Here is a 21,055-nt window from a genome sequence, read left to right on the forward strand (position 1 = left end):
CACAGTTGAGGATGATCTGGGCGGCGCGGTAGAGCTCCAGATGGCACAGGAGGTCCAGCAGCTGCTGGACGGTGGCCTGCCGCATGCTCCACCACCACAGCAGCTCGCGCGTGACGCTCACGCCCTGCGCCCGCTCCATGGACTTGATCTTCCGCAGCTGGGTCAGGTCTGTGATCACATAGGAGGCTGGAAGGCGAGCAAGAAGGGAGGCTTAGAGCCAGAAGGGCAGCCCCTCCACCAGAGGGTCACCGTGCCGGCCCAGCTCCGTCCACCACAAAGCCGCCTGGCCCCACCCTACCTGAAACTCCACCAGGAGCTGGGGTCCACAGGCGGCCCAAGTCATTCAGTGCCCGCGGGGACCAGCCCACTCACGCTTGAACGTAACTGTCAACTTGGTTGTCACACAAGACTTAGGAGAAACACCAGTGGACGAGAGGACCAGGGGCCTTGAGGTGTATTTAGCTGCTTATTTGCTATGTGCAAGTCACTTCCCCAGTGGGATGGGAGCCTCGGTTTCCTCAACTGTAATAGAGAACTTCCCTTCCAAACAGAAGCCCCGTGCAGGCAGAGGGTTTTCTCTGTTCCATTCACTGTTAGATCCTCAGAGCAGAGAAGAGTGCCTGGCACAGAGTGGGGGCAGGGGCAGGAGCAAAGTGAGGCAGGGGAGGCACCCAAGGGGCAACTTTTAAGGAGGCGCTCATTCTCAGGGCTGGTCCTGCACCTGCAGCAGCCAGAGAGTAGGTGCCTCCTATAATTGTGCCTTGGGCATCTATCTCATTCTCCTCATCTCTAAGTTCCAGCCCCGGCAGGCGGGAACTGAATGGATGAATGAATGAGTGAATGAATGAACCCACAGTCCACCATCCTCACAGAACTGCTACAAGGAGCAAGAGAGCTATGGATCTAAAAGCACTTTGCCAACTCTGAAGCACTGTACAATTTGCAGGGGGCTACTGTCCACCATACTAAAACTAATGCATTCCTTCTTTTCATTTTTTATTATAAAATGGTTGCTCATTAAAGAAAACTTGGGGAAATGCAGGGGAAAAAAAGCTAATAAATTACACAGCATCCCACTAGGGTACTTTCCCTTTCCAAAAGTCTCCCCACCACACGCACAGGTGTGCTTCTGGATGCAGTTACTGCCAGGCTGTAAGTAAGACTGTGCGTCCAGGCCTTATTTACTAACATTATTCCATAAGCATTTTCCAAGTTGGTACAAGCTCTTCATACATGGAATTTTTGAATGGTCACATAGTATTCTGCTGAGTTTCCTGAAGTGAGGGAGGCATTTTTTATTCCCCTAAACTAGGACTAAAATAAAATAAAATAAATAAAATAATAAACTAAATAAAATAATCGGACTTCAGTTCCAGGATTTCAGAAATCGTGGAGCAGATATCTACGTGAACATCAAGTCATACATTCATTCAACAAAATATTACTGAGCTCCAGGCCTGTGAGAAGCTCTAGAGATTCAGTGGTGAGTCAACCAGAAGCCCACGGAGCTTTTCTGCTTGAAAAATACAAACATAAGTGAACTGAATGGGGAAGAGGAAGACAAGAGACCACGCCTATGTAACGAAGGGGCTCGGAGGCCAGGCTACAGTTTGAACCTGATCCTAAGAGCCACGGACAGCAGGACACCATGGACGACCTCAGAGCCAGGGAGGGACGTGATCATACCGTACAGTCCCTGTCCCTCTGGAGAAATGGGGAAGGTTGTGACAGCCTCCCACAGAGAGAAAGCCTCAGGGAGAAGTACGCGGTCAGGGAGGGAAAGTTCTTGAGTTGTCACTTTAGTCACTGGAAACCCCAAGCCCGATTCCTGGTCCATGGGAAGTGATGTCAGCAGGGTCAGGGGCTGCCTCCAGCAGCAGAGAGAAGAGTAGAGGGAAGAGGAAGGAACCCCTTGCCCCCAGCCCTCCCCGCACACGAGCTCTGTTCGTGGGCTCACCTCCCACTCTCCGAGGCAGCGTGATGTCATGAGAAGAACAGAAGCCCAGGGCCGCCCCGGGGGCTGCACTGCGGCAGCAGAAGCCAAGCCCAGCCCTCACATCCGTGGGCGGCGCTTTCCTCACAGGCTATGCGGGAGGAAGAGGAATTAAACCTAGAGGCGCCTTGCAAAGTGGACGTTGTAGCTCCGTGAAAGTGGCATCTCTTACGGTGTTGACCTGTCAGCATTTAACAAGACCCTTAAAACAGGGTCAAGACAAGATAGAGGTCTCAGAGGGATAAGTCACTGCCAAGCACCCTGCTGAGTCCTTGGCTCTTTGCCCAACACACACCAGTAACACCTGGTCGTTACGGAACATTTGGAAAACGGGAGAAAATCAAAGCCCCCGGGATCATCCCACTTGGGAGACCCCAAGAAAAGCACCGCTCATACTCTTGCTTCTAATCTTCCAGACTTTTCTATTAGATTATAAAAATACATGCTTATGTCAGCAGGATGGTACAATGGTGGGTTCAGGGCCCAGACTCTGGATTCTGAGGCCTGGGTTCAAATCTTCTCTCTGCTACTTACTTCCCACATGCTTGGGAAAGGCCCTTCATTTCACGCCCGTGCTTCCGTTTCCTCATTTGCAAATGAGGAAAACAACAGCACCTGCTTCCCAGACTGTTTCCGGGATTAGATTAGTTCTATGTATAGAATAATATGCATGTGATATAAATGTTCACTGCAGTTGTTCAGCCATCTACACTCTATGAAAACCTGCTTTTATCCCCAATGGTTCACACTAAGCGGCGACCAACCCTCCTGGTGTGACCTCCTGAATCCTGCAGGACACGGTAGACAACCTTGGCCATCTTCAAAGCCCTCTGGAGCAGAGACGGCACAGCCTCCTGAAGTGATCCGCCCTCGCCCTCAGGTGACACGCCCTTTGTCCGACTAATCAGACTCTTTCCCGGCTGAGGGAAGGGGAAAGCGTCTTGTCCCTTAAGCCTCTCAGCAACTCATCCCCATTTTACAGATGAGGAAGCTAAAGGCTCAGAGAGAGGCAGTCACTCGCCCGAAGCACACGCCTGGGCAGGGACAAAGCAGGCCTGGGCGCAAAGGCTGGCACACGCGTGAGACAGCAGGGTGGAGAGCCGGCCAACAGAGGAAGCCCTGCCCCACGATCCCTCAGAATACAGCTGGGGGAGTGAAGCTGTGAGAAGCCTGGTTTCCCCCAAGGGCAAAGATGAACGCAGCCACAATCATAGGGAAATGAGCAGGAGGCGGCCGCATTATGTGCCAAAATTGTCAGGTCCAAAGAGCGTGCGTATTTGTGGCTGTGTGGTTTTCTGAATCACTTTATGGATTTTTTCACCTCCGCTCCCCAGTATCGCAATCAGCCCCAAGGGATGATCTCTTCTAAAATGATGCACATTATCTGTAATAGTCAAAAACTAGAATGTCATTCTTTTTTTTTTTTTTTTTTTTTTTTTTTTTTTTTTTTTGCGGTACGCGGGCCTCTCACTGTCGTGGCCCCTCCCATTGCGGAGCACAGGCTCCGGACGCGCAGGCTCAGCGGCCATGGCTCACGGGCCCAGCCGCTCCGCGGCACGTGGGATCCTCCCGGACCGGGGCACAAACCCGTGTCCCCTGCATCGGCAGGCGGACTCTCAACCACTGCGCCACCAGGGAAGCCCTAGAATGTCATTCTTAAAAAAAAAAAGAATAAATTGTGGAATACGCAGTAGGATTTTTCAACCTCAAAAAAAGACTTGCAGAAACCGAGACCCTTTAGGACTGTCACTTATTGTGCTGAACAGAAAACCATGGAGTGCTGTGACTTGCCAAAGGAGCTGCTACCTGGGGGGCACGGCTGGCTCCCAGCCCAGTGACCTCTGACCCAGCACGGAGAGCTGGCCAAGCATGGGCTCCAAGCCACCCCGTGTCCCCACGGTTCCCACATACTTCAGCCCACCATTCATTCAGGTGGCACCGCCCCAGACACTGGGGTCTGCCCGCCGGCCGGGCACTGCCCCAGACACTGGGAATACAGGAGCAAACTAGATGGGTGATGTCCCTGCCCTCATGGCACCGACATTCTACAGGGAGAGACAGACATAAACCAATAAGGAACAAGGTCAAAGCACATTAAGAGGAATGAAGAAAATAAAACACGTTGATAAGATAAAGAGGAAAGGGGGACAGGGTCAGCCTCTCAAACAAGGTGACATATGAACTGAGAAATGAGACTATGGCCCCCCAAAGATGTCAGTGTCCTACACCCCAAAACCTGTGAATATGGTAACTTACATGACAAAAGGGACTTCGCAGATGACATTAAGTTAAGGATTTTGAGATGAGATTATCCTGGATTATCTGACTGAGCCCAGGGATCCTTACCAGAGGAAGGCAGGAGTGTCCGATTCAGAGAAGATCATGACAGAAGCAGAGGTCAGAGAAAGAGATTTGAAGATGCTACCCCGCTGTCTTTGAAAGTGGAGGAGGGGCCACAGGCTAAGGGATGCAGGCAGCCTCTAGAAGCTAGTGAAGGCAAGAAAATGGATTCTCCCCTAGAGCCTCCAGAAGGACAGCTACCCTGCCAACACCTTGATTTTAGGACTTCTGATCTCCAGAACTGTAACCCGATAATGGCTGTTTTTAAACTATCAAATTTGTGGTAATTGGTTACAGCAGCAAGAGGAAACTAACAGAGACTAGAAAGCTAGCCATGTGGAGGACAGGGCGAAGAATGTCCCAGACAGAGGAAACAGCAAGTACAAAGGCCCTGGGTCTGGACCAAGGAGGCCAGTGTGGCTGGAGCAGGGTGTGCACGAGAGGGTGTTGGAGGAGAGGAGGTCAAAAGTCACTGGCGCTCAGACTGTGCCAGACCGGGGCAGGCCTGGTGAGGGATTTGGATTATAACCTAAATCACAATGGGCAGCTCCTGAGGACCTTGATCAACGCTGGTGTCTCCAAGCCCTAAGGGGTCAGAGGTATTCTTCTCAGAGGATGTACAAATGCACATGAAGAGACACCTAACATCATTAGTCATTACAGAAACGCTAATCAAAACCAGAGCAAGAGGCACTTCCCTGGTGGTCCAGTGGTAAAGAATCCGCCTTCCAATGTAGGGGACACAGGTTTGATCCCTGGTCGGGGAACTAAGATCCCACATGCCGCGGGGCACCTAAGCCCGTGTGCCACAACTACAGAGCCCACACGCCCTGCAGTCTTTGCGCCACAATTGGAGAGAGAAAACCTGCACGCCACAACTAGAGAGAAGCCCAAGTGCCACAGCGAAGAGCCCGCACGCCACAACGAAAAGATCCCGCGTGCCTCAACGAAGAACCTGTGTGCCTGCATCTAAGACCCAACGCAACCAAAATAAATAAATAAACACAGCAAGAAACCACTTCTCACCTGCTCACATGGCTACAAACTCAGAAAGACAGACAATGACAAGTGTTGGGGGGAGAGGACGTGCAGAAATCGGGACCCTCCCACGCTGCTGGTGGGAATGTAAAATGGTACTCGCATTTCCAAAAACAGTCTGACGCTTCCTCAAAATGTTAAACATAGAGTTACCCTATAACTCAGTAATTCCCCTCCTACGTATCTACCCAAGGGAAATGAAAACGTAAAGGCACACAAAGACGTACACAAATGTACACAGGAGCGTTATTCATAATAGCCAAGAAGTGGAAAGAACCCAAATGTCCATCAAATGACAGAAGAATAAATAAAATGCAGTACATCCACACGATGAAATGTTATTCTGGAATAAATAAAAAGGAATTGGGACTTTCCTGGTGGTCCAGTGGGAAAGAATCTGCCTTGCAATGCAGGGGACGCAGGTTCGATCCCTGGTCAGGGAACTAAGATTCCCACATGCCACGGGGCAACTAAGCCGATGCACCACAACTACTGAGTTCGCGCACCTCAACTAGAGAGCGTGCTTGCCGCAAAACTACACAGCCCACGCGCCCTGGAGCCTGCGCGCCACAACTAGAGAAGAGAAAACCCCGCACACCACAGCTAGAGAGAAGCCCGCGTGCCGCAACGAAGGATCCCACGTGCCACAACTAAGACCCGACGCAGCCAAAAAATAAATAAAATAAATAAATTTTTTAAAAAAAGAAATTAAGCACTGATACACTCTATGACATGGATGGACCCTGGAAACATGCTAAATAAGTCAGTCACAAAGGACTACGTATTGTATGATTTATTCCATTTATATGAAATGTCCAGAATAGGCAATGCCTAAAGCCGGGGGAAATGGGAGATGTGTGTGAGAGTGCTGGGGGAGACAGCTGAGGGGTACAGGGCTTCTTTCTGAGGTAATGAAAATGTTCTAAGATAGATTTCAAGACGGACGCACAACTCTTCATATACTAGATGCCACTGAATTGTACACTTGAAATGGGTGAATTGCATGGTAGGTGAATTATACCTTAATCAAGCTGTTTGTTTTTTTTTTTTTTTTAAGTCATACACAGGGCTTCCCTGGTGGCGCAGTGGTTGAGAATCCGCCTGCCGATGCAGGGGACACGGGTTCGTGCCCCGGTCCGGGAAGATCCCACATGCCGCGGAGCGGCTGGGCCCATGAGCCATGGTCACTGGGCCTGCACGTCTGGAGCCTGTGCTCCGCAACGGGAGAGGCCACAACAGTGAGAGGCCCGCGTACCAAAAAAAAAAGTCATACACAGAGAACAGACTAGTGGTTGCCAAGGGGGAGGGGGTGTGGGGGAGGGATGGATTGGGAGTTTGGGATTAGCAGATTCAAACTAATATATAAATTGACAGAATGGATAAACAACAAGGTCCTACTGTATAGCACAGGGAACTATATTCAATATCCTGTGATAAACCATAATGGAAAATAATTTTTAAAAAGAATGTGTGTGTGTGTGTATATATATATATATATATATATATATATATATATATATAAATAAAACTGAATCACTTTGCTGTACAGCAGAAATTAACTCAACATTGTAAATCAACTATACTTTAATTTTTTTAATTTTAGTAAAAAAAAAAAAAAGAAAGCTATTAGGTGTGCCTTCTAAAATAGCAACAATACCCTAGAAACAGAAGTTGTTACGGCCTTCACAATTGAGGCCAACATGGAAAACACTAGAGAGAGCCTCTTCCACAAAGTGTTTGTCCACTGCCCAGGAAACAGTTGAAGTAGTTAAATCACAGACCATCTGAGCAAAGGGACACAGGGCAGTCTAGAAAATCAGATGGTGACAGACATTCTCAGAGGTGCCCTGACTTGTTACCAGGGACAGCCTCTGTGGTGAGGCTGAGGATGAGGGAGGGGAAAGATATTTACTTTCCCCTCTGTCCCAGGGGCGTGATTTACACCATTTAACCTAGTACATCTGTTATTTTTTTCCACAAAAAAGTTAATAAAAATACATACTGAAAGTAAAAGCCTAAATCCATGTTGCTAAAGAATATTGCTTGGCAAGAAAAAAATAATTGTGATATAGTTTAAGTGAAAAAGGCAGGCTAGTAGAATGTACAAAATGATACGATTTTTGGAAAACGTATAAACATAAATAAATATGGTTAGTAAAAAAGACTAGAAGGCATAAGACACCCAGCACACTGCTGGCACATAGAGAGAAGTCAATACATGTTAGCGTCTGCTGTTGTTATTATTACTATTGGCATCCAAATGGTAAGAATGGTATCCCTTATGGGGATATATATACACATATAGCTGATTCACTTTCTTGTACAGCAGAAACTAACACAACGGGCTTCCCTGGTGGCGCAGTGGTTGAGAGTCCGCCTGCCGATGCAGGGGACATGGGTTCGTGCCCCGGTCCGGGAAGATCCCACATGCCGCGGAGCAGCTGGGCCCGTGAGCCATGGCCGCTGAGCCTGCGTGTCCGGAGCCTGTGCTCCACAACGGGAGAGGCCACAACAGTGAGAGGCCCAAGTTCCGAAAAAAAAAAAAAAAGAAAAAGAGAAACTAACACAACATTGTAAACCATTTATACTCCAATAAAGATGTGGAAAAAAAAAAAAAGAATGGTATCCTTGGGCTTCCCTGGTGGCACAGTGGTTAAGAATCTGCCTACCAATGCAAGGGACACAGGTTCAAGCCCTTGCCCGGGAAGATCCCACATGCCGTGGAGCAACGAAGCAACTACTGAGCCTGAGCACTAGAGCCCACAAACCACAACTACTGAGCCCACGTCCCACAACTACGGAAGCCCGCGCACCTACAGCCCATGCTCCGCAGCAAGAGAAGCCTCTGCAGTGAGAAGCCCACACACCGCAAGGAAGAGTAGCCCCCACTCGCCGCAACTAGAGAAAGCCCACGCGCAGCAACAAAGACCCAACATAGCCAAAAATTAATTAATTTTAAAAAATACTCCCTCTAAATTTTTTTTAAAAAAAGAATGGTATCCCTGAGTGGTGGAGTTTGAGCTACTCTTTATTTCCCACAGTATTTTGCAATAAGAGTGTATTATTTTTGTGACTAGTTTAAAACAGGATTTCTGAACCTCAGCACTACTGACACTTTAGTCTGGATAGTTCTTTGTAGAGGGGGCTGTTCTGTGCATTGCAGGACGTTTAGCAGCATCCCTGGCCTCTACTCACTACATCCCCCAAGTTACAACAAACAAAAATGTCTCCAGACATCAGCACATGTTCCCTAAGGGGGCAACATCGCCCCTGGTTGAGAACTACTAGGTTAAAATATATATTATTTCCTCAAACTGGATGGATAAAAACATACATGTTCATTTTATTATTATTCTTTCCACTGTACATAAATATTATATTCCCTTTGTACGAATAGTATATATCATCTCAATTTTAAAGAAAATATAGATATTACTTTAAAAATAAAGTAGCACCAGTCACATTGACTTAAAGCATGAACCTGAGGATAATTGTTAACACTTCCTTAATACTTACAAGAACCTCTGACACATAGGTGTCAAGTGCTTTTTATACATTTTCATTCCTCATAACCACCTCCAGTTTACAGATTAAGAAGCTGAGACGCAGAGAGGTTAAGCAACTTGCCCAAAGTCACCAGCTGGATGTGGTGGAGCCTGGAAGGCAACTGAGGACCACCCGCGCAGCCTCCCCCGGGATGCCAAGCCCTCAGCCAATCACCAGGCACCAACAAACAAAATACACCAGGAGTTACGATGTCCTGGCGGGGCCAGCCGCCGGGGTTCAGAGCCCAGTACGCCACTTAGCAACGCCATACCCTGGCCCCCCAAAGTAACTCTACCTTTAAAGCCGTTTCGTCGTCTGTAAGATGGGATAAGAGAAATAGGCACTTTACAGGCCGTAGTGGGAATTAAATGAGATAATCGGTGTCAGGTGCTTACATCAGGGCCGGGCACACAGTAAGCACTAGTCACTGCTGAGAGCGATCATTTTCGGCTTCACTGTAAACAGCGAAGTGGAGCCAGTCATTACTTAGCGACAGAGTAACAGCAGAAATCCTCCGAGATCGCCTAACACCTTCCCAATGACCACAGAGAGGGGGCAGCGCCTGCCCGAGGGCACACAGCGAGGCCCGCGTCCAGGATGGCAGCACAAAGAGCCCCTAGAATCAGGACCCGCGTAAACAGGCGGGGAGGGGGGTTAGCGGGGTCGCAGGGGTGCCCACTCACCGAACTGCATCCAGTCCCACTCGCTCAGCGCGTCCATGTTGCGGCACAGGTCGTCCAGCACCCAGGAGGGCAGCTGGTAGATGTAGCAGGACATGGCAGGGCTCCGAGGGCCGGCGGGCAGGCGGCGCTGACAACTGAGTCCTACGCGTCAGGACTCTGCTTCTCTACCGGCTGGCCGGTGGGTCCACCCAGCGCGGGCGGCCCGGGAAGTGGGCGGGGCGGGGCTTGGGCTCGACTGCCCCCCAGCGGCCACCGGGGGCGCGACGCCTCCCGGCCGGCTGGACCAGCGGCTGCGAAACCAAGAGGGTCAGAGCCGCCGGGAGGGGAAACAGGCCCAGAGGAGCGAGGGAACAAGTGCAAGGCCACACGGGAATTCAGCGGCAGTCCCATGAGACCTTCTGACTCCACCTCCAGGGCTTTTGGCCCTCTGCCACATACGATTCCTTCAAGAGCTAGTCTATTAATTAAGTGCTGTATGTGGGGCAATGTTCGAGGTGCTGGAGATGCATACGTGGAGAAAACTTAACCAAAGTCCTTGTTTTCATGGGACTTACAATCTAGGCGGGGGTGGGAGTGGGGGAGGAAACTAGCAACAAATAATAACAGTATTGAATAGGTAGGTTACATGAAATGCTAAAAGGTCAAAGTGCTATGGAAGGGGGTGGGGGAAGGAAAGAAAAGGAGGAATGAGGAGTTCAGAGCGAGCAGGGCGAGGACTGTATTAAATAGGGTAGTCAGGATAAACTGTGATTTTTTTTAAAATAAATTTTATTTATTTATTTTGGCTGCGTTGGGTCTTTGTTGCTGCATGCGGGCTTTCTCTAGCTGCTACGAGCAGGGGCTACTCTTCATTGCTGTGCATGGGCTTCTCACTGGGGTGGCTTCTCTTGGTGCAAAGCATGGGCTCTAGGCCAGTGGGCTCAGTAGTTGTGGCTCATGGGCTTAGTTGCTCCGCAGCATGTGGGATCTTCCCAGACCAGGGCTCGAATCCATGTCCCCTGCATTGGTGGGCAGATTCTTAACGACTGAGTCACCAGGGAAGTCCCTAGACTGTGATTTTAAGGGCTAATATTTATTGAGCAGCTACTATGTGCCAGGGACTGTTCTAGGTGCTGGGGTTCCCTCTGAAGAAAAAAGGACAAAATCCCTGCCCTGGAGGAAGACACACAATAAGCAGTAAAAATGCTAAATAAGTAAATAATTTAGCACTGTAGAAGGCGATAGGTAATGTTTGGGAATAAAAATAGAGTAGAGTAAAAGAGAGTAGGAGTAGCTAATTGCATTATTCATTGTCTTAGAAGGTGATAAATATTATTGGGGCAAAGCAGAATACGGTAAGAGGAACTGGGGGGCAAAGTGAATTATTGAATAGGGTATTAGGAGAACATAATCACTAGTATTTATTAAGCATTTATGATGGGTAAACTTCACCAGGGTTGTTTTACTTACTCCTCACAATGACCTTATGTGTTACCCCCACTCTACAGATGAGGAAACTGAGGTACAGAGAAGGCAAATAACTTGCCTAAAATCATACAGGTACAAAGTGGCAGAGCTGGGATTTGAACCCAATCAGTCTGACCACTGGCTACAAGCTGCCTCGTTATTGCAATAACTACCGTTTATCTATACCTACAATGTGCTTTGTAGAAATCATTTTATGTAACTCTTATAAGCCTCTGCTTTTACACAGAGGTAAATGGGTTCCAAGCAGTTAGGCAGTATCACCTAAGGCACATAAGCAACTAGAGCACCACTTTGCAGCTGCAAACATCAGCTATGGAAAGAAGAAGGAAACTAAAAGGAAAGTGAGCAGCCCTGAGAACAAGCCCCAGCTCTGCTACCAACAGGTTTTGCGACCCTGGACGACTCATGTCACTTCTCGAGCCTCGCTTTCCACATCTTTAAAGTGGGACTAATCATTCCTCCTGCTTAGACCTGTGAGCGAAGGAAGTGGCTTAAATCAATTTACACAATTATAAACAGATTAGTTTATAAACAATCGCTCATATATTGATTAAATCAATTTAGACAGGGTCTTCCTTGCACAGAGAATGCGATCCAAAAATGGTAGTCGCCATTGATCATATTGAAAAAGCGCCCACCGGCCTTGGGGTCCTATCAGGATTTGGGTCCTAGTTCAGTCACTGTCTCTGGCTCTTCATCCTTGAGCCAGTTTGCAGTTTTTTTCTTGTGTAAATTGGGTATCCTGCTCCACCCACTTCGAAGGATTTCTGTGAAGTTTAAACAGACCCCAAAATGCTCGGGGTAGACTGTAAAGTGCTGACCCCCATAAGGAATCACTATTATGTGAGTGCACCTCCTTGGTGTTTGACATGGGGTGCATTCCAGCGCTCCAAGACTGATTTTCAGGGGAAGTCTCGTGTTGCAGCAGTGGTTGAAGGAGGAATTTGAGGTAGCAGAGCTCCAGGAATGGTCTGACGGAGGCCGAGTGGAAAAAGCACCTACATCCCAGGTGCAAGGGACAAAGGAGGATAAGGGTCCTTCTTTTTCTCTCCTCTATTTGCAGAGTCCCCGCCTGCTTTCCCCTCTGCTGCAAGCACAGAGCCCCTGTCCCGTGTAGTACTTTTCCCCTAGGGCCAAGGGGCCTCTTCCCCTTGGTGAGGCTTTATAACCACAAAAGGTTCGCAACAGCCTTGGCCCGTCCAGGAGACAGGCAGGCCGGGCAACCCCTCTCTGCGCCTCCTCCGGCCCCAGGTTGCAGGGTTCCTTCTTGCCCAGCTCCAGGACTTGCAACCTGAGTCCTAGGATTCTTTCCTGCAAAGACGACTGAGTAGCTCTGGGCCTAAGCAGACCATCTGAGGCACACGTCTTTGTCCCCATTCTTTAGAATATGTTCTTCAAAGTAAGGTCTTTGCTATCACTAATTAACAGAGTTGCCACTCACCTATCAAGTACCAGGCATTTAACACATATTATCTGGGATCCGCACAACGACCCTACAGGGTAGGTTTATCATTCCCATTCTACAGATGGGGAAACTGAGGCTCAAGTCAATTGTAACTTGTCCAAGCCAAACTGGCCAAGTGACAAGATTCAACCCAAGTCTGATTCCAAAGCGAGGGCTCTTTGTGCCCTATTATATCACCTCACCCTGAAAAATTTCCTGTGATCCTGCACAGGAAATTTGCTTTTCTGTGACCAACAGTCTCCACACCAAGATCAGTTAGAAACAGTTATCGAGGCCGAATGTAATTAGTGAAATAGTGTGCCATTTTGACCTGTTCACGTTTAATTCCCTTGAAATTACAATCAGAGGTTTGCAATCCCTGCTACACCTTAGAATCAATCATCTGGGAGCTGTTTTTTTTTTTTTTTTTTTTTTTTTTTTTGCGGTACGCGGGCCTTTCACTGCTGTGGCCTCTCCCGTTGCGGAGCACAGGCTCCAGACGCGCAGGCTCAGCGGCCATGGCTCACGGGCCCAGCCGCCCCGCGCCATGTGGGATCCTCCCGGACCGGGGCACGAACCCGTGTCCCCTGCCTCGGCAGGCAGACTCTCAACAACTGTGCCACCAGGGAAGCCCATCTGGGAGCTTTAAAGAGACTCTACAGGCCCAGCCCTACCTCCATCTAGAGATCCAGGAGCGATTGTTCTGGGCTGGGACTCAGGCGCTAGCATTTCAAAAAGCTTCCCGAGAAAAAAAAAAAAAAAAAAAAAAAAAAAAGCTTCCCGGGTAGTTCTACTTATGTGCCAGCAGAGTTGAGGACCCGTGTGACACCAGGAAGATGGGCATGAAGGAAGGCTGATGAAAAGGGAATAACCACAGTAAGGCTTTTCTGTGTACTTTGCACATATTTTTTCTTTTCTAATAAAAATAACTTTATTGGTTTTTCTGATAGTACATGATCACTGTCTGAAAAAAGGAGTGAATTAGGAAAAAACCCGGGGACTTCCCTGGCGGTCCAGTGGTGGGGACTTTGCCTTCCAAAGCAGGGGGTGCAGGTTCTATCCCTGGTCGGGGAGCTGAGATCCCACATGCCTCATGGCCCCAAAACCAAGACATAGAGCAGAGGCAGCATTGTGGCAAATTCAGTAGACTCGGAGGACAGTCCACATCAAAAAAAGAAAAAACCCAGTCCTAGCCTTTCTTCCTCCTGTAGAGGGGGAAAGCCAGTTCCCCCTTCTGTGTTTCTCCTTACCTTTGTAACCCAGCAGGACCCTATGGGGCCTTCCCAGAACAGACACACCGCAGCCCTGCCACCCCCAGAATCCTCTGCCTGTCTTTCATCTGTAGAAAACCTTTAGTCCCCTAGGCCTTCCTCGAGTTCCAAAGAGTGAATTTAATCAGCAACGTGAGAAAATGCAGAAAGAAAGGGAAACAGTCAAGCATGACAAAACAATAACAGTTTAGCCATTAAACAAAGTTGAGGACTTTTAGCTCCTTCTCAAGGGCTATAGGTAATATTCTGAGCCAAATTCTTTGAACTGTTTTGCAGATACTAAAACCCCCACCGGGTGGAAGAAGTTAACCTTATGCTGCCCACAAGCACGTAGACCCCAGACCAATTGGGACCAGAAGGTTGATGTTGTTGACTCCCAATTATCTCATCCCCCACCAATCAGAAGAGTGTCCACGAGCTGACCACACACCCCACAACATCCCCTCCCTCACGCCATCTTTAAAATCCTTTTCCCAAAAGCCTTCGGGGAGTTCAGGTTTTTTTGAGCACCAGCCACCTGGACTCCTTGCTTGGCACCTGCAATAAATGCTGCACTCCCCTTCACCACAACCAGGCGTCAGTACATTGGCTTTACTGCACAGGGCAAGCAGACCCAAGTTTCGTTCGGTGACACTATTACACACAACACGTCACTTCTGACACTTCTGGTCACCAAATGGAGGAGAGGGGGTAGTTTCCCCACAGCAAGCAATTCTTGTTATAGGACACCAGCTGGGTGTCCTATGATTAAACTTAATTCTAACACTATCTACCTGGAGATGGTGTCAGATCCTACAGGTTAAGGGCTCGGTTCCGCAAGACTGCCCCCACCCCCCCTTCAGAGGCCAGTGCCAAGCAGCAGGTCCCCGAGTTACCCATAACTTCTACAAATCAGAGGTTCCCAGGACCCCTCCTCAAGTTCAATTAAGTTGCTCAAGTGGCTCACAGAACTCAGGGAAACACACTTACCAGTTTATTAAAGGATATGATAAAGGACTCAGATGAACACCCAGGTGAAGAGAAATACAGGGTGAGATCTTTGAGGGTCCTGGGCACGGGAGCTTCAGTCCCGGTGGAGTTGGGGTGCATCACCCTCCCAGCGTGGGTGCATTTGTCCCCCTGGAAGATCTCTGAACCCCCTACTTTGGGAGTTTATGGAGGATCCCTCACGTAGGCATGATCCATTATGAACCTCATTTTCAGCCCCTCTCTCCTGTCTAGAGAAGGGTGAGGGGGGCTGAAAATTCCAAGCTCCTAATGATGGCTTGGTTTTTCTGGTGACCAGACCCCATCCCGGAGTCATCCAGGAGCCCACGCAGAGTCCTCTCATTAGAACAAAAGGTACTCCTAGTGATCTTATCACTTAGGAATTTAAAAGCGTTCTAGGAGCTCTGTGCCAGGAACTGGGGCAAAGACATAGCTATACCTATATCTATATCTATGTATATATATCTATATTCTATTGTCTCAATTATCTGAGAGAGAGAGAGACAGAGAAAGAGAATGAAAACCTCCCCATAATTTCATCCTGGATGGGCCACCATTATTAATACTTTGCTGTATATACTTTCACATGTTTTTAGACCTCTGTAAAATTAATTTTTAATATAAAAAATTTTTAAACATTTAATTTTCTGTAAATGTTTTTCGATTAATAATAGTTTTTCGTGACCATACATAAGCATCTACCTTTTCCTTTTTAATAGTTTATTTAGGAGCACCATACTTTATTTGGCCAACTTCTTATTAACGTACATTTATTTCCAGTATTGGGGTCTGTTCCAGAGGGGTCTGCTTCCTCATCTACAGGAAGGGTAGGGCAGTCCTAAAGTCTATCAAGGAAAACCATAAACCGATAGTTGGAAAAGTGCTACCCCGAGGACACACCAGACCCCCTCTCCAAATTCCCCCCACTCTCTGCAGTTGCTACAGGACAGGGTAACCCAGACCTGCTAGAATAACCCTCCCCTTTAGTTCCCACCTGATGCTTCTGAGCACTGGATAACTGCAGCATGAGTTCTCAATATTCCCACGTTGGACCGGGATATCTGATCACCCTCTTCAAGGTGAGAATGTCATCTCATGTCCTCCCTAGCAAACTGCTGCTCGGCTATCCTTTGCCGAATTAACTCTCCTTCAATTTATCTGAGGATAAAATGGTTCGCTAGGATTTCCTCTGGGTTTTTCGGAAACATTTGCAGGGCCAGCCCAGTCCTCAAGGACTCAACGTCTCCCATCTGGAACAAAACAATCTTCTGTGTTTCCTACCTGAATATGGAGAGAGCGTATTGCTGTTTAGTGTATGTTAAGCCAACTCGTACTCTCCTGAGGTTTCACGTTCCAAATTCTGAAACTAGTTTTGTGGGTTTCTCTCTCATTTACCTAGCCGGTACTATTGTCCCTTTTGGTTATCACCACAAGTATATTTCATTCTTCTGTGATCTGCCAATGGATTACTAGGTATGTGCGGTGACGGGGGAAAGTCCCCAGGAAAATGTTCTGTTGGGGCAGGGAGCTTAGGGGTGCTGACAGAATGGGGAAATGGTGAAAGGGTATCAGGCAGCCCAGTGACTAGCACAGAGCAGGGCTGAGGTGCTAAGAACGGGATACAGAAGCCTAGCATGAAAGTATCTGAAAAGTTCACTGGTGGTCCTATTTCAAGAATGCAAAACACTGGTATCTATTTCATGTCCTTAGTGAGCTGAGTGCCCTGTTGTTGTTGTTTTTATCACATTCTCAATATAAGTCCTGGTGAGATATTAACCACTTTATTTTTAATAGACTATTTTCTAGAGCAGTTTTATGTTCACAGCATAATTGAGAGGAAGGTACAGGATTTCCTATATACCTCCTGGCCCCGCACAAAGTCTCCCTTCCATTATTAACACCTGCCCCTGCCAGGATGGTACATTTGTTACAATTGATGGACCTACACTGATACATCATTATCACCCCAAGTCTACAGTTTACCTTAGGGTTCACTCTTGGTGTTGTACATTCTGTGGGTTTGGACGAATTTACAATGATATATATCCACTATTATAACATCAGACAGAATAGATTCACTGCTCTAAAAAATTCTGTGCTCTACCTATTCATCCCTCCCTCTCCCCCTACCCCTTTTTATTTGTCATTCATTTATTTTTAAGCGTTTAAATTTTTATTTATTTATGTATGTATTTATTTATTTTTGGCCGCACTGGGTCTTCTGTTGCTGTGCGTGGGCTTTCTCTAGTTGCGGTGAGCAGGGGCTACTCTTTGTTGTGGTGTGTGGGCTTCTCATTGCGGTGGCATCTCTTCATTGTGGAGCGTGGGCTCTTGGTACACGGGCTTCAGTAACTGTAGCACGTGGATTCAGGAGTTGCGGCTCGTGGGCTCCAGAGCGCAGGCTCAGTAGCTGTGGCGCATGGGCTTAGCTGCTCCGCGGCATTGGGATCTTCCTGGACCAAGGCTCGAACCTGTGTCCACTGCATTGGCAGGCTGTCTACTTTCACTTAGTAATATGCATTTAAATTTCCTCCGTGTCTTTTCATGGTTAACAGCTCACTTCATCTTAGTGCTGAATAACATTCCACTGTATTACAGTTAGTCCATTATATCACAGTTTATGCGTTCATTCACCTACTGAAGGACATCTTGGTTGCTTCCGAGTTTTGGCAATTATGAACAAAGCTGCAGTAAACATCCATGTGCAAGTTTTTGGACATAAGTTTTCAACTCCTTTGAGTAAATACTAAGGAGCACAATTACTGGATTGTACGATAAGAATATGTTTTGTAAGAAACCACCAAACTGTCTTGCAAAGTGGCTGTACTATTTTGCATTCCCATTAGCAATGAATGAGAGTTCCCGTTGCTCCACTTCCTCACCAGCATTTAGTATTGTCACTGTTCTGGATTTTGGCCATTCTTTTTTTTTTTTTTTTTTGGCCATTCTAATAGGTGTGTAGTAGTATCTCACTGTTGTTTCAATTTGCAGTTCCCTGATGATATGTAATGTGGAGCATCCTTTCATATACTTAGTTGCCACCCGTATGAGGTGTCTGTTACGGTTGGTTCTATTTTCATGAAAAAAAAACAAACAAACCTGTGTTCCAAATGTGAATGCTTTTTTTCTTAATACTTTTCTGTAGAGCTTAAATTTTTTACAGTGATATTTCATTTTTACAAGAAAAATAAAGCTAAAAGAAACAAAGTTTTTAAACAAAATCCAGTGCTGGAAAGAGAAGGGACTGAGAAGGAAAGCAGGTTTCTTGCCTTTGTCCATCCACCTCCCCGCCCACCGCCCTGCCCCACTTAGGCCTTTAAGCAAACGTGGCCTTCACACCTCTCCAAGAGAGAAGAGCCTGGCAAATGACACCACCACACCTTACCTGTTTCCTTTACTTAGCACCATTTAATGTATCCAAAAAAGCTTTTTTTTAACTCAAAATAGATAAGATCACAGTCTCTTAAAAGTAATATTTTTAATACATTCGTAAGATTTCAAATGACTACATACATGCTATCGGTTTTCAATCTTCCTTGGACAACACAAGAAACACAGTACTCAAATTGCAAGTTTTGACAGGAATGTGAAATCTTATTTGGACACAAAGACAGGTTTAAAAAATAATAAAACCAACACTGAACTAATCAAGCACCAGCAGGCTTCCTTCAATCTCCCATCCTATCCCACTTTCAAAATCATATGGCTGCCTTCTATACCAGCATTTCTTCTTCCCTACCCAACAATTCGACAAAAAAATTAGATAAAAAATTATAGCTGTGTCACTGAATGAGTACCACAACAGGCTAAAGAAAAAAAAAAAAAAGCCCACTTATTTGCTGAATGTTGAAAGAGGAGAATAAGATTAGGTGGGAAAACTGTACGGCGTTTGATGCATTCGCTTCACTCTGATATCAGAGCCCAGACACTGTGCTCAAAGGAACTAATAAAGATGCCAAGAAATATCCCAACATTATTTATAAAAGGAAGGCTGCATTCATGTCTATGAAGAGCTTATAATACCGTGGAAAGATATTTAAGTTATAAAGTTAAATGAGAAAGTAGAATACAAAACTTTATATTCAGTATGATCTCAACTACTACGTAAAACCAAGCCAAAAAGAGGCTAAAAGTTCAAAATGTTAAGTTAGTGGTTGTATTTAAGTAGTGTACCTAATTGGATCTTTTCTCTTCCTTCACTTTTCTGTCTCTTCCAACACTTTCTCTACTGGGGAGTTTTGGTTTTCATTTTTTGTTTTTTTTAACGATTAGCTACCCAAAAAGGAGGTCTGATAGAAGTATTGAACTTGACTTAATGAATTTAAGTCCAGCCTATCGGAAAGGATCTGTACATGTATAAAATTAGAAAACATTCCAGGCTACCCTCTGAATCCACGGTGTGTTAGCAGTTAACTTCCGAGAGGCTGGAGGGCTTTGTCCTCTCCTCCAGCCAGGTGCAAAGTGTCACCAGATCCTGCCTGCCTGACGAAAAACTGCTGAATCGAACAAAAATGTCATGGATTTACAAAAAGGAAGAGAAGTACCCACATTTGGCAAAAACCTATTTATAGTACAGGAGTAGCTCTTTAATATTATGATTAAACAAGGGGACGGCTATTTTCTCCTATCTTCTGTGCACAGAGCAAGTTTCAAAAAAGCTATCATCAATAAGAACCATAGAAAGCTAATCCTGGCTTAGAAACAGAAATAAAACAGCCCTGCGACAACAGTGGGCAGAGAAAAGCCACAATTTAGAAAATGATAAAAACCGCTTTCTATAAAATTGATGCCCTTTGAAACATTTGTTTACTGTATATACTGTAAGGTCCCCACTACCACCCGCCCTCAAAAAAAAGGGTGAAAACCTCTAACGCTTTCTACCAAAGTAGCCACTGGTTTGTTCACTCAATAAACACTGAGGGAAGGCTCATAACGTGGGAGGCACTGGAGTGTCACAGAGCAGACCGCTATGCCCCTGCCCCAAGGACACCGGGGCCTCTCAGTGCGGGACGTGGACACATCACCAACCACAATACAGGAATGAAAAGCAGACGCCACTGCTTTCCTACAACTCAAGAGTAAGCTACAATTCTCACTGAATCACTTACACAGAAGTCCTCACACAGAAACTTTCCTGACTCACTAGGAGGCAAAAATGCAACTACTTTCCCTTCACAAACACTTCTAGAAGGGACAGGCATTAAATTACATTTTGTGATATTTGCCCTTAAACGTCACGCTGCCCAGTAGTGACGTCAGCTAACTTTCTTTTAAGCAATGGAGCTTTTTGACTCCAAGGATGAGACACTTTGAAGCCGAGAAAAAGTGACCAGTCCTAGGTGTAGATCAAGACTTTTCAGGACTGTCAAAAACCGAGACCCAGGAGGGTAAATTTCAATTAAAATCATCAGTCTCCTCCGCCACCCGCTGATTTTCAATATGCTCCTGGGTCAACCGCTCCAGGTCCTTCCACACATTTGGGTGGTCTTCCAAATCTTCGTAGAGGGATCTCGCGATGTCCAGTCTCCTGTAATCCTCGGGCTTGACTAGGCTTCGCACAACCTGCAGGCACCGCTCTTTCAGGGTGTACACTGTAAGGGCAGAAAACCGACTCTCAGCACAAGACTCAGGCCTGAGGACAAGGGCTGAGCGAGAGGCTTTGCCAACCGTGGCGATTACATTTGCAACAGCTGGACCTCGCTTTGGGCAAAAAAAGCGAGTACATGGGTTGCGGCAGAGTGCAATGGGTTGGCCGCAGCAGACATCTCACAGTGTTCATGACCTTGTGTAGGAACCTTCCTCCGGAGTGCGCTGGGCCTGGGATGTGCTTTAACTAACTGAACGTGGGCACGGTGACGCTGTGGCGATTTGGGGTCTCAGCCTTGAGGAGCCCTGGCAACGTCTGCCTTTACACTCTCAGGAGCCCTGAGCTAGCCAGCAAGAGAGAACATACAAACAGGGCCAGGCCCTGAGATGACACGGGAGAGAGGCCCAGGCCCCAGCCAAGCTGCCGGCAGAAGGCAGTGATCACCAGTGATCAGAATAACCACCGAGCTGAGCTCTGCCCCGGCTGCAGAATTATCAACAAATAAAACGGCTGTTGTTAGCTTGGGGGTAGCTGTCACACAGCAATAGATAACCGAAGAAGTGTGTAACTGGATTTTGGGGGAACTCAAATCCTATTTTAAACTTACTCTTTAAAGGTCTCCTTTAAGGCAAAATCTCCTACATTTAACTTACCTGTGCTCACTTCTGTATACCCACTGCCTTAAAGCAGGATCTAAAT

The 21,055-nt window shown here is 46.9% G+C and overlaps 1 protein-coding gene across 5 annotated transcripts in view; it reads right to left on the reverse strand.

The window, feature by feature from the left end:
• Nucleotides 1–21,055, reverse strand: part of VHL (von Hippel-Lindau tumor suppressor) — a 77,268-nt gene that overhangs the window by 52,924 nt on the left and 3,289 nt on the right. For 2 of the 5 annotated variants that reach the window (XM_067043457.1, XM_059077673.2), the window contains exons 1-2: nt 9,601–9,811; nt 4–186 (exon numbers count right to left, since the gene is read on the reverse strand). In XM_067043457.1, the coding sequence (XP_066899558.1) occupies nt 4–186; nt 9,601–9,694 (277 nt within the window). In that variant the 5' untranslated portion in view covers nt 9,695–9,811. Of the gene's footprint in view, nt 1–3; nt 187–9,600; nt 9,812–18,157; nt 20,361–21,055 lie in introns of those variants that run through there. The other 3 variants (XM_067043454.1, XM_067043456.1, XM_059077706.2) reach the window with 2 other exon arrangements.

Source organism: Kogia breviceps, chromosome 10 (genome assembly GCF_026419965.1).
Source record: "Kogia breviceps isolate mKogBre1 chromosome 10, mKogBre1 haplotype 1, whole genome shotgun sequence".
NCBI classification, from domain to species: domain Eukaryota; kingdom Metazoa; phylum Chordata; class Mammalia; order Artiodactyla; family Physeteridae; genus Kogia; species Kogia breviceps.